At 45.2% G+C, this 14,130-nt stretch overlaps 1 protein-coding gene across 1 annotated transcript in view; it reads left to right on the top strand.

Annotated features, from left to right (window-relative positions):
- Positions 1–14,130, top strand: part of LOC126534443 (cytochrome P450 2C23-like) — a 100,616-nt gene that overhangs the window by 14,465 nt on the left and 72,021 nt on the right. The window contains exons 3-4 of the mRNA XM_050181719.3: positions 6,561–6,667; positions 9,274–9,578. Coding sequence (XP_050037676.2) covers positions 6,561–6,667; positions 9,274–9,578 — 412 coding nt within the window. The remainder of the gene's footprint in view (positions 1–6,560; positions 6,668–9,273; positions 9,579–14,130) is intronic.

Genomic DNA, 14,130 nt, shown 5'->3' on the forward strand with positions numbered 1-14,130 from the left:
GTACTGCCCAGAGACAAGTGCTGTTCAGAGTGCTGGAAAAGATAGTCAATCGCCCACTGTCAGAACTAAATGCTTTAGGTCAGTTCTTCCAAAGAACATCCGTGCTCAAGGCCCCACTTGCGTTAGTAAGGTTCCTGTGGTCTACGGGCCTTCACGATTGACTTTAAGAAAGCCGTCCCCTACCTCTGTATTCTGTACGCGGTTTGTTTGTGCTCCTCTCTTTCTTTCTCTTTATGTCCCCCTTCCACCCCTCTTGCTCCTTTTATCACCCTACTCCTTCCCCCGGCGCAGGGTAGCCGACCGTAACTACCTCTGGTTAACCTGCCTGCCTTTCTATACATCATTTTCTCTAGACCATGACAGTGTAACTCAAGTTGTCGGTAAGGCGTTTTCAGGAAGTCGTGCGCTGAAAAAATGAAAAGCAGTCTTAGTACAAACTGAGTCACGTTCTCAAGGAAGTCCGATCGCATTAAAGAGTATTTTGATTTACCACATGGAGTCGAGTGCACTGATGACAAATTTTATTTTCGTGGTACATTTCGTTTCGCTCAGGGTCAATTCTTTTGCAGAGATACTTAAATCTCGCCAATGTCAACTTCGCACCTCTTATCGAGCTGCGGCGTTTCTTCTTGGCGGCACGTACGTCGAGGCTGCACGTAAGTGAACATAGCCTACGTGAATACAGGCTACGTGAAGAGCACAAGAGGAGAAAAAATGGCACGTGATCCGCCATTGTCGTGCCATCGTCGCCACGATGTCGTCGCTCTATTGCAGTCGCTCTATTGTAGTATTGCACAAATTTTGTTCGGGGTCCCTTCTGGTCCGAATGGTATGGTATGGTAAAACTTTATTGAAGTCCTGCAGATCAGGAGTCTAACGAAACGGGCTGCTTCCACGTAGGAGCCGGAAGGCCGAGCCCATGCCCATGGGAATAGGAAGGCCGCATCACGCGCCTGCTGGACAGCCCAGAGTTGGTCAGGCAGAAGAACCCTGCGAAGAACCGCTTCGCATCTGTCCAAACTGTCACTGATGATAGAGCCTGACCGGGCACACCGCCACAGCATGTGTTCTCATAAACGAAATTCAATGATGGTTCACGAATCGGTCCGCCATCCAATCAAATTTATTCTGTCCTACGGGGAAATGTTGTAGAGTGCTATGGACACGTCCACATAGTGCGTGCGCACGCTTTTCAGCAGGTGGAAGAAATTAGCTTTCTGACATATGCGAGAAAACAAGCTATTGTTTGTTACGTATATATCAGTTAAGATTAATGTTGTTCTACTACAGCAGTCATGCGCACAAAGACTGTCATCTTAGGCAGCATTGTATCAGGAGAGTGCGATACCCGCTGTCGTGCCTCGACGTGCATCACCCTTTCTCGCATTTACCTTCATTTTGATGCATATAAACAAAATTTGTTAGATATTTTCGGACACAATAATTTTGTACATGAATCACGAGTACGACTGCTTCAGAAAAACAACAGTCCGATATCGAATACAATATCGTGTATCTCTAATTTCTACAAAAAACCGAAATGACAAACTGCATGGAGGCTGCTGGAAAAATAAGTACTCTTTACTTTAGTTCATACATGTACACTGTGTTACAGTACATGACAACTATTGTACGATGACACGGAAAAAAAACGCACTTGTCAAATGTATGTAGCAGAGCGTAAAGTGCGCATTGGAAAAAGAATAGGTGATACCACAGTGCACAGTGCACCGTCCTTTTGATAGAATATCACCATGCTGAGGTTTCTCAAATATTAAACTCATTTGTTTTATTTGAAACATCAATTTTATCGGCTGTCTCAGACTGCACATGTTTGCTAAAGGGCTGTTAACTTTTGTACAAAGTGACTTCCTTGGTGTATTTGTTTAGGAACTCGATTATCTGCACAAATCAATAATCGCTAACTTTAAGGAGTGAATTTTCGAATCGAGAATATCGATCTCTTTTAGAAATGATAAATATTCTCACACAACTAGTAAAACATGGCAGTCTTCCCATACTTGTATAAGCACACGGATTTGAAAACGCAACATATCACGTCCATGAGCACAATATCATGAAGGTTATTGTACGTAAATGAGCTTGCTAAGTAAGCGATTAATATTACAGAGACGAAAAAAAATTTCCTTGAATACACATAAGATTAGGGACAATATTAGGTCCCATATACTAATGTAGCACGTCCCCGAGAAAAAGAAGCGATAATATTGAAGTAAAAGGATGTAACTTCGTCGCAAACTTACAAAAAAAGCAAATTATGTGGTCTACGCTACGGCGTCAACATTTCAACTATATAGATAAGCGGATATTTGGTATGCGGTGTGTATTTGGTATTTGGTGCGGTAAGCGGTATTCGCCTTAAAAGGCTGGATCCCGATATGCAATTTCCTGTTCGATGCGGAATTCCACACCCTCGTACATGCCTGATACACAGACTGCTATTACGCATACATGCACATCGTATTGGACGAACAGATTCCCCGGACTGTTCAGTGTGTGGCGTTGTACAGACTATAGACCCTGTGCTCGTGGTGTACCCTGAGTATGCGCGCGAAAGACTGACAATGGCAGCTGCCTTGAGACATTTACACAATGGACCACTGACGGAGCACCTCTTGTTGGGCGCATGGCCACAGAGTTGGCAGACGATAGAGACAGTGCGGGTTCTTTGACGTTTCTTAGGCGACACGGGCCTGGATTCACACTTGTGCTAACAGTCATGCAATGTGTCTTTTACCTCGTTCCTCTCATTATCATCCCCCATTGCGACCCTTTTTCTTCCCTTCTTCCCCTTCTCTTACGGAGAGTAGCAGGCCAGATGCTCCATTTCCTGTCCGAGCTCTCTACATTTTTCCAATCCTTAACTACTTCTCTCTGGTATGTGGTAATCTTGTCTGAACTGATAAAAGCAAAAAAAAAAAATTACCAGGTTATTGGTTGCTGTCATTCGATTTTAAAAATATCTTGCTAAAGCTGTGCCGCACGGTCGCGAAGTTGGTACCGTTATGTTGAATAGTATGCGGCAGAATTCCTCACAGAAAAGCCTAAGGTCACATGATGCCCAATGTAAGTTCGATACAAGAAAGCACTAGAGAATGGTTGGCTCGACTTGCCGTTCTCAAGGTGACGCTGGGCACTGGTCATTTTGATGGACAGGATACTTGGCAGAGGCAAAGGGTACCAATCATGATACAAATTGCGGCAGTTGTTGATAGGCAGCACAGCTAGTGCGAGGACGTGACATCGAGGTGAAAGCAAGGGCCCCAAAGCACTGACATTTAGTCCAGACAAGAGAAGTAAAGCAGCGCCTAAAAGAGCGCTGAACAGAAGCGATAACTGAACCAACCAAACTGAGCGCTTGATTTGGCGCCAGTCTTTAGGGTGGCCTTGGAGATGCAACCTAGATCCCGGCGTTGAGACGGCGACGACGTGAACCGCTGCGGCGTGGTTTCGTGCTGCGACATACATAAAGATGAATTTTTTTGTAATACAATCGTTCGAATCACAATGCACGTTGTTTACATAGCTCAGAAAAAACATTTTTCACTGCCGGCATCAACCGGATTATAGTGATAGCAGTATTGAAAACGTGCTATTGCAAACGAGTAGAGGCAGTGCACCTTGATAAGGATAAGTAACGACGTTTTTTTTTTCAACAACGTGCAGCTATCAACTGAATTCTGTAGATACGCGGAAAATATTTCTGTACGTATGAAAGATGAGTTATTTGTCAGAATGGCAGTGCCTACAATTAGTGGGACGTAACTTTAGCGTGCTGACAACATAGTCATTAAATTTTTGTTCCACTTCAAGTTATTACCACTAAAGTGGTGATCATCAAGCTATGTCATTTGATACAATACAAAACTAAACTGTTTTACGAGATTTACAACTCCAAACACTCAGTCTGCAGCAAAGGAAGACGTCGGCAAGTGACATTTTGCTATATTTTCTGCACAGTTCTCAAAAAAAGGCAGGTAAGGACATTGATATTTCGAACCATGAACAAGGACAGTTAGTGCTAAACACCGCGGTAATATTTCAGACTTAAGTGCATCTGGCGCCGAATCTACGACTGACTAAGTGTTCACAATAATGTCCAAATTATGCATAGTGTGCCCGAGAAATGATTTCCAAAAATTGAAGAGCGTTGTACTCTACGTGGAGGCTCAAATCGTGCATTCATTAAAACTAAAATTAAATTATGGGGTTTCACATGCCAAAACGCGATCTGATTATGACGCACGCCGTACTGGAGGTATCCGGAAACTTGGACGACATGGGGTTCTCCCACGTGCAGCTAAATATAGGTACACGGGTGTTTTCGCACTGCACCTCCATCGAAATGCGGCTGCCGTGGAAACGCGCATTGAACGATGATACTCCGCAAAAGCAGTGCTGTTCACAGCCGTTGTTACCGCGCACTACATATGATGGTGAAGGCGTTCATTAGTGCCTGTGCGTCATTCTGTGTTATTCTTAGAAGAAGCTGTGCTGATAAACTAGTTGGTTTCTACATTTCTTATTCTTCAGGACACCGTCTTCTTTGTGTTCCACCCACCGCTGTGCCTTAGCGGCTATGGTGTTGCGCTGCTAAGCACTAAGTCACAGGATAAAATCCCACCCACGGTGGTGGCATCTCGATGGGGGCGCAATCCAAAAACACCCGTATCCCGTGCATTGGGACCACGTGAAAGATTCCCCGGTGGTCAAAATTATTTCGGAGTCAAGATCCATAAAAACAGTAGACTATGTAATGCCTTGCAGGGAAGACATAGAAGCAGAACTGTTGGGAGCAAATGTGATCACGCGACTGGCGATGCCAACTCGGTTTCCAACAAATTCTACTGGATGAAGAGACGTCGCGAATAAGGACACTTTCTGCATCCATTGGCCGCTAGCGCTTCTTACGTGTCGAAATATCATATGCATCTGAAAAAAAATTGAATAAAATTTTTGAAGCTCTACTCGGACTAAGGGTATACGTTGACGACGCACATGTATGGAGGTCGTGCCGAGAAGAGCACAACAGGTGACTAAGTTCAGCTGTGTAAGCAGCAGAACGTGCCGGTTGAAACTTCGGACCACATATATGTGTTATCGGTGTCGAGCAAATCGAGCTTCTGGGTGATGTAAAGGACAAGGACGGCATCAGACCTAGTGCATCCTACAAATAACGTCTCCCGCGGACAAGCTAGCGGTTCAATGAATGCTGGATGCAGTGAATTATTTTAACAAATTCTTACCCTCTTTGTCTGAGAAAACAACGCTCCTAAGAGGCATGATCAAACAGGATAACTTTTTTCAGTGGTCGCCTAATCACGCCGAGCAATGGAAACAGCTTTTCGGCAGTTTAGGCGGACAACCTCTGTTAGTTATATTGGACTCCGAAAAACCAATAAACATGGCTATGACGCGGCCTGCAACGAAATCGGAGCAGCATTGATGCAATTACACAGCGACGCGTTGAGACCGGTTGCGTACGTGTCGCGAGCATTCTCTGAATCTGAACAGCGGTGCTTGCATATCAAGAAAGAGACGATGGGCGTAGTGTATGGTTGTGAAAGGTTCCGTCACTTTGTGTACGGGCGCAAAGTCATTGTGGATACGGATCATCGTCCTTTGATAGACATCTCAGCGAAGACTATTGGTGAAATGTCTCCAAGGCAACAGCGATTCTTGCTGCAGTTGCTGCGCTGTGGCATAGAAATGCAATTAGGCTCGCACCTTGCTCATCACTCGTGCAATTAATCCATGGCCCCCAGTATCAAGCGTTTGCGGTGTGCCTGACAATGGCGGCGGTCAGAGCTGCGACGCGGCAGATGTTCCACACTGCACCACCAATGAACTGCGCATGTTGCGCTTTGAATGAACGTGTTTTTATTTGTGGGCAGTCACAATCGGCGGCGCGTTGAGCATCACCGCAACTGGAGCGGCATGGTAAAGACTCAACGTTGTGTTTTACGAAGGGACTTGCCCACGCACGGTGAGCTTGTGGACAAGTGCCGTGGTGCGCAACCAGCGTTGCTGCTTTTTTTTTTGGCCGTGGAGCGCGACATTCCGCCGCTGCCAAAGCCAAAGTTTATTTAACTACAGTACATAAGTAGACAGGAGTACATAGAAAAAAAGCACAAGAATGGCTTGACGGGGTTTTTACCCCCTACACAAAAAGAATTCAGTACATGTCGAAGGCCACATGCTTAACCTAGTCTTTCCTCGGGTGGTTTGCGCCGCCCAGATTTATAGAGCTGGGCTTAAGGCTATTGCGAGCACCACACGCCATGGCCGCGGATTTCTCCGTGGACGGCATAAGTTAGCCTTACTGGATGCATTCCTCTTCGAAGTGTGCTCCACTTTCCTTATCTTGCTAGGCGATTTTGCATTGCCGGTACTATAAAGTTTTGCGTACACCATTTCCTGAGTGCACGACCTTTTCCTCATTTATTTCCACTACACTCTCGCGCACCGGCGTGCTGCTGTGCTGTTCAAACGTTTTATGTTTGTTTGGGCTGTAAGCATCTTGTTCTAATTGTTTGCAGGGCTGGCAACGCAAAACGGGGAATGCTGGATAGCAAACAAGCGGTATTGCATGAGCGTGCTACGCGACCTTGGTTTTGCAAAAACCTCGATGGAGGAACGCATGATGGTGAGAACAAATTACCTCGATGTATAAAAAGGGATATTGTTCTGTCGGGTACGTAAATATAGCAAAACAACCGTATACTACAAATAAATGACTCAAAAGGCTGCCATCTCTGGTTTTACGTTGTTTTGAAGCAGCCTGGCTTGGTCAAACTTTGCATAGGATAGAGAGCACAATGTTGCAATGACCGTGCGAGGCAACACTGAAAAAAAAAAACGTAAGAATAGATACAGCCATCAAATCACATATGACTCTAAAGATTGCCCTTGCATACGACTCTTAGACAGGACAAACTTCCATAAAAAGGCGCGATGAATAGGAAACCTGAAACCGCAAATGCACTTTGCCTGAGTAAATCTGGTATAAATGTGTCTGCGCACCATGAATTGCCCTTCTCAAATAAATAGTACTGTTCCTAAGTAATTAAAATGGCTCTCTTTCAATGTAGGCATGCCCGCTGTCTTAAATCTTTTTGTGAAGGTCTCGTACGCTCCATATTTCTGCTACATGGGTTTCGTATGCTGCATGATGCATATTATGCTGCATATCTATTAACATATTTTGTTACTCAGTGTTATGTCTGTCATGTGTTTTTCATACTATCTTTCGCACTTATTCATGCATACAAATCAATGCATCAACTTTTCATTACAAATATTTGTAGCATTGGCTACCAAATTCAATTTTCTCATCTCACAGTATTCTGCATAAAAACCCCGATCTCTGGTAAACTTCTTTTCAAGAATAATATCGTCTTCTAACCGGAATGGTGGATATGTAAAGACCATGGTGGTTACCTTCAGTCGTACGCATGCAGAAAAGCCTCACATATGCCGGTGTTTTCTACTTCAATCCCCCAAAACAAAAAAAAATTGCCAACATTCACTCGTATAATGTGAAAATACGTTCAGGAGCTTTTCGCGAATTCTCTATAAACGCGATGCATTTCTTTACCTAGTCGGAGCCAAGCCACGGCCATCGTCACACCACCGTAGTCATTGCATGGTCATCATGCAGTAGTCTTTGCAACGACGTCCTCATACCGTGGTCATTACGCCGCCATCGTCACACTATTATGATGCCATTATTGCCATATGGTCGTCATCATCACACGGTCGCAGCTCTCTACCCACATTTGTGTCATCTGTACCTTTCAGGAATGCTTCGCATGGATAAGATAATCATGACAGATGGTTCCTTCTCTAATTTTTAAATGCCTATTACATACTTTTTTCAAAAAGCATTTTTTAAGCACGAACAACGATAATAAGGCACCGCGGTGGCTTAGAGTCTATAGCGTAGCGCTGCGAAGCGCGAGGTTAGGGGCGGAAATGCCAACGATGGAGTCGGATTTTAATGGGGGTTAAACGTTAAAACGTGGCTGCACAATGCATTGGGCGCACGGTAAAAACTTGAGGTGTTCTTATTTAACCCGGAGTAGCCCACTACGCAGTATCCCATGCTGAGATCGGACTTTGTGCAGCTAAAGCTCTAAAACGTCTTAAACAAGAAAAATATTCGTTCAAGCCACCGAGCAGAATTAAAAACCAAATGGCGGCATAACGTGTTTCTTCTAAATGGGTTCATGTTGCCGTATACACGCACAAATATTCTGAAGCTCATTATTGAGTGATAAACGCGGCAAAAAAATAACTGCACTGAGCAGTGTCTTATTACTTACAAATCAACAAAGAACCGGCACGTGTACAGCTAAAATTATTATTTTACTCGGGCTTCGCTTCTATGAAGGTGCTAAAGGCTGGCACAGTCCTAGTCCTGGAGTTTCATGCCCGTTCCTGCCCACCAATGCAGTGCATCATTGTGTTCGCGAAATTCTGTTCGCGTCCTTAGGATGCGAATATATGCAGGCTTTCATCACTACGCATCCTAAATGAGTAGTGACGTCATATTTGCGACTTATCTTGTTTTGCATAAAATGAAGGTCCTATACTTAGATGCCTTAGAAAAGATATGGCCAAGTCGTATTGCTGCATAAAAATTTACCAGCATAGCCTTTCTACGAATTCTTTTGATCTCATTTTCAAGCAGCCGTATGTTTCCTGACGTCACGATAGTGGAAGTCGTCACATTTGAGCAAGACATCGCGACGTCTTGGCTTTCTTCCGGGGTTGCTCATTGCTCTGTCAGCTTACTACATCGGGCCGAGGAATTATTAGCGGGAGAACGCACCACTGATTCAGCCGGAGTTTAGGCCGAATCGTCGCAATGTCGTGCTCTACAGTGACCAACTCCCATCTCATGAAATTAGTACGGATACAGTTTCAATCGCACAGTTTTCGTTTTGTTGCCTAGAAATAAAGCAGTGAAACATTTGTGACACTCCGAGGCTACTAAACTCTTCTGATGGCAGGCAGATTGAAAGGTCCTGAACCTTCACTTAGCGCAAATAGTGGAAGTCGGAAACGCCATATCAGTACTCGTTGAAAGTAATGCCACTAACACAAGCCCTTCACTATGAAATGCCGTTTCATGTCATGGAGAAACAGGAGAAAAACTACTTTTGTCGCTTTCTGGGCTCGAGGTATCTTACAGCGCATAAAAGACGGGAGAAATAGTACAATGTGATATCATCTCTTTCTAAATTACAGGATGACTTCCGTCAACTTGATGCCAGGATAAACGACATAAAGGGCCAGGCTGTGCACATTCGCCCGCTCATCCTATCCTGCGTCGCCAGCAACATCATGTCCTTCTTCTGCCCTAACGGACTTCCCGGTGGGGACGAGGCTTTACGTAAGGCGACCAGTATTCTAGAAAGGATGAGAACCATAATGCTGGGAGGTGCAGTCATTCAGTTCTCACCGAGCCTGATCCGAAACCTGTTCTACCATATTCCTTTCTCAAGGAATGGAAAAGTGGATGGGATAATGGATGAGATGGATAACTTTATTCGGTAAGTGAAATGCGTATTTTTTAATTTTTATTACTTTGAAACCACTTCAGAATAATTGTCTTGCCTCCTAATTTATTGGGATGAATTGAATTAACCTCGCGAGGAGGACATCTGTTGTTAGGAATGCTTCTGGATTACGACTATCATTGTGACTACAGGCACGGAATTCCCAATGTGGTGACTGACATACGAAAGGTAATTCAGTTAAGCATTCATATTTTCTCAGCTCTGACATAGCACATCATAATTTGTGCAAGTAGAAGGCCGCGGAGTGGTGAGGTTTTGTTTAAAAAATCTAGCAGATTCAATGAGTTGGATTCTATGTACAAAGAAGCTTTGTGTGAGTTCATAAAGAGTCTAAACAGCACTCGCACGCACGCACGCGAACAAGCGTCTGCGCATACAAATTATACCGAACCTTGTGTAAGGCGGAGTCACTGACTACTAGCAAGTACGATGGGCGCCTTGAATACATCACGGTTTCAGAGACAGCACACACGTATGTAGACCAATTTCAATTCTTTCTAACCGCAAGAAGCATTTATTTCCTCAATACCATGCAGTCGGGGAAACGCGAAGGCGAGATTTCTGGCCATTTTATTGCGATAGACATTATATGGACACTCCAAGCGTATTTCTGCCGTCAGCGTCGTCGTCACCGTAAGGTTCCGTATAAAGTGCAAGAGCGATAACACCGTTTCCAGGCGGCCTACGCTGTTTGTGCGAGTAAAGGCGTGCTAGGGGAGCTGACGTTCGCGGCTTAATCTCGCCCGCAGGAAGCGCGTCGTCTCCTGTCGTGCGCGAGATACCGAACATTGCGAGGAACCGGGGGGAGGGGAGAGAGCGCGGGGGGGGGGGGGGGGTGTTCTGCTCGTGCTGCATCTGCGCAGGTGGCGGCTGTGCGCGGTCACCCAGCCGTAGCTTGAAAGCGATCTTCGTTGGTGGCAGAGTCAAGGTGCGTCGGCGGCTCGTGGCTTCGTGCGTGGTGTGTTTTCTCGGCGCTCACTTTTTGTTGAAGCAATATGCCGCACGAATGTGACGTCGCTCGCTGCTGCTGCAGCGTTTACTGACGCAGGCTTTTCGACAGCGAGATTCCGCAATCGTCGAGACCGATGTGTTAATGCTTGTTGGTGCGCACGGGACACCATGCTTGTTTATTTATTGAGTACTACGGACTCATGGTCCAAGCAGGGTAGTTAAATCTGTTAAATATAAACATTACAGCTTTTTTCTTAATACGGTCAATAGTATCAATGTTACCTTTAGTGTGAGGATCCCATATAATACACGCATATTCTAGCTTTGATAGAACAAGAGCAGTGTAGAAGAGGCGTTAGCATAAATAAGAGCAGATTAAAGTTTATGTTTCCGGACACGTAGCTTGCGGAAGGCAGATGAGCAAACATTATCAATATGAAGATTCCAAGGCAGCTTAGAAGTCAGTGTCACACCAATATATTTATAGCAACTTACTTTTTGTAATGGTAAAGACGCTAATAAGTATATGCAAGTGGATGTTTTTCACGATTTACTGGAAGCCAGACACATTTGCTCGTATTTAGTGGTATTCCCCGTTGTTTAGACCATTCATGTATATTACCTAGACTAGTTTTCAGGTGGTTGTAGTTCTTCGGGAAAATAATTTCTTTAAACAAAACACAATCATCCGCAAACAATAAAATTTCTACAGCAGGTTTAGCAACGTCAACAATACCAATAATAACAATAACAATTATAATACAACTCAGACGTCCACTTTTCGCCTGGCTCTCTGGTACTCCTGTGGTCCCCGAGTCGTCACGTTGGCCTGTGAGAAAAACTCCCGTCTCGGTACACAGGCCCATATCGAGTGCTGCGTGCCGTGACTCCCGTTACGTACGAAATCGCCCCAGTCAGTAGCAGTGCCTCATCGGTCCCGAGTTCCACTGACGTTCTGCTGTACGGCTCAAGCCTTATTACTCTTCTAGTTCACCGATACTTAGACGCCCTGGGACAGTGCTTCTGCCGCCGGGGGTAATGGTACATGCATATTGCGTGTTTTATGTGCGCGATGCACGCGGGCGCCCCTAAGAAGACGACGAGTCCTCTCTGGGTCTCGAGCTGTCGGCTGAACTGGCCAGCGCTGCAGTTATCTTTTGTAAATATACCTTGCAAATAATCTCCGGTTCTTAATCCTTTGTTAGGGTAACAATAAACGATATAAAGAGCAAATCGCCTAGCACAGTGTCCTTTGCTACATCAGATGCGACAAGAAGGCAATCCGAGAGTTGACGCCCTACATCTATGTTTTGTTACGGTTAGTTAAGTAGGCTAATTAGTTCATTTATTTAGTGATTCTATAATAAGTTTTATACGGCCGACAAAAATACTATGGTTGCTTTATATAGCTGTCCACGAATTTCCTATTGCAATCGATGCAGGGTCTTTCAGGCCCAACTGCGACTTTCTTTCCCTGCATGGCCCGCTACGCCTCTGCTGCTTATGCGTGTAGACGAGCGCAAGGAAGGGGGTGGCGCAAGGAAACCAGCACTGCGCATGCGTAGTCCGCTCTGATTAGTTGGTGTATACACATTGAGAACCTGAGAACCATTGAGAACCACCTGATAGTAGGTATCACGAAATGTAGCTGTGGATGATATTATCTGCCTTGACAAGGGGAAAATTCACATTCGCAATTCACATTCACAGCTTCTGCGTTACACAAGCACAAGTACAGTACATTGTCACAAGAGTTCAGTATATGGTTAAATTGGCCCAGAGATGTCAAAGATATGAAATCAAGTAACTAGTGGCACTTGGCAGACAAGGGAAAAGAATTTATTGAAATTTCACCAGTTTTGCACAAAATACCAGGTGTGTTGAAATCACCAATTATAAGTATTTTAGAGTTAACCTGACCCGATATAAAATTTTTTATAGTTGCTAGAATAGTCGTGTACATATCGATGTTCATATCAGGTGTAACATGGCACTTCCCTACTAACACCCTATTACTAAGAGCGCCGAAAATCTCTTCCCAGACACATTCCGTTGCACATTTCAAAAGGGCTCCGAACGGATCTGAATGATTCACTTATGACAATCAGGACCTCACCACCCTTTGATTTCGGTGAAAAAGGATCGCCTCTCGTAGGAAAACTTGATAATCGGGCTGTAAGTATGAGCTAGATGGTACTGCAGGGCACAGCGAAGTCTTTATTAAGGCAATGATGGCGAAAGGAGATGAAATGACTTTGCAGAAAAATCGATCACCTTTTTGCGTAATCTGCACACTTTCTGATAGAAAACTCTCACATCACTGATGCATGTTTTCCTCTCGCTGAACATTTTTTCAGTATCATTGTACCGTAAAGTTCTGCACTGAAGGGCTTGTAGGAGCAACAGCGCAGCCACAGTGACAGATTGTGAGATGGCTTAGACGCTGAGAGCAACCCTCATTAACAGAAACATGAAATGATGCGTAGCACTCGTACATCGTTTTTATTCTTGTGCAGGACAGGGGCCTTGAATAAGCTTTGTGCAAGTTTTGTCATAATGATAGCCCGAGTACGCACAGAGCGAAAAACAGGAACATTCCTAGGGGCGTCAGAGCAACCAGCATTGATTGTTCACTGTCGCTTTACTCTTGGCTGACTGGCAAATGACAGGCCTATTGAAGTTGGTAGGCACTGTGACTAGTCAGCACTGGGATCCCTCGACCAAGCAGGCCAATCCAGTGCAGGCCGTAACTGCGGCAGATGGTCAGTGGTCTTCGGCGAGGCCGTCAGCACAGCACACGTTGTTGCCTTGGAAGGGTGTTCCGGCAGCGCAGTAGCTGAAGTGGGCGATGACGGCTTGGCGCTCTTAGGCAAGCTTGTCTCGTAGAACGCGCAGCTCGTTTCGAAACGCGCCCATAGCTGTGGATGTCTGTGCCTGCGCTCTTTCCCTGCGCATCCGTGCGTTATCGTTCCGCAGCGGTGCTACTGCATCGCTAAGGTAGCATATTCCCTCAAGAGCCTGAAAGAGGAGGCCACGAAGGGCGGTCAGGTCAACGACCGTATCGGAGCCGCGGTGGGCCGTCAGGTCAGCAGCCGCGTTGGGATCTGTAACGACAGCAGACACGGCCACCCATGTGGAAGTTATAGTCGGAAACAACTCAAGTCTGCAACGAGGTCCCACCCCGTCCTCATGACCCCCATCCACTGTTTCTACGCGAGGCTGCGAATAAACTTCGAACTTTCCCTTTTACCCAAATACGGCGGTAACCACAAAAATATGCTTATAAGCGTGTAATTTTATACGTTTTCAATCGGCTGCTATAGCGCAACGGTAAAAGCGCAATTATTTGTTGAACTGTTGAAGTTGGTAATCCATTACTTAAATGGTATTGCGCGACAAACAACGACACGAACGTGAGAGAAGACGACACACCAAGCGCATACTTTCAGCTAAGTTTATTGTGCCACTGCGTCGATTTTATACACGGGAGGCAGTGTAGACCACGCATGCGCTTACAAGAAAATGAAGTGCGAATTCATGTAACATAGTTAGGAGTCATGCTAGTTAGGAGTCA

Source organism: Dermacentor andersoni, chromosome 7 (assembly GCF_023375885.2).
Source record: "Dermacentor andersoni chromosome 7, qqDerAnde1_hic_scaffold, whole genome shotgun sequence".
NCBI lineage: Eukaryota > Metazoa > Arthropoda > Arachnida > Ixodida > Ixodidae > Dermacentor > Dermacentor andersoni.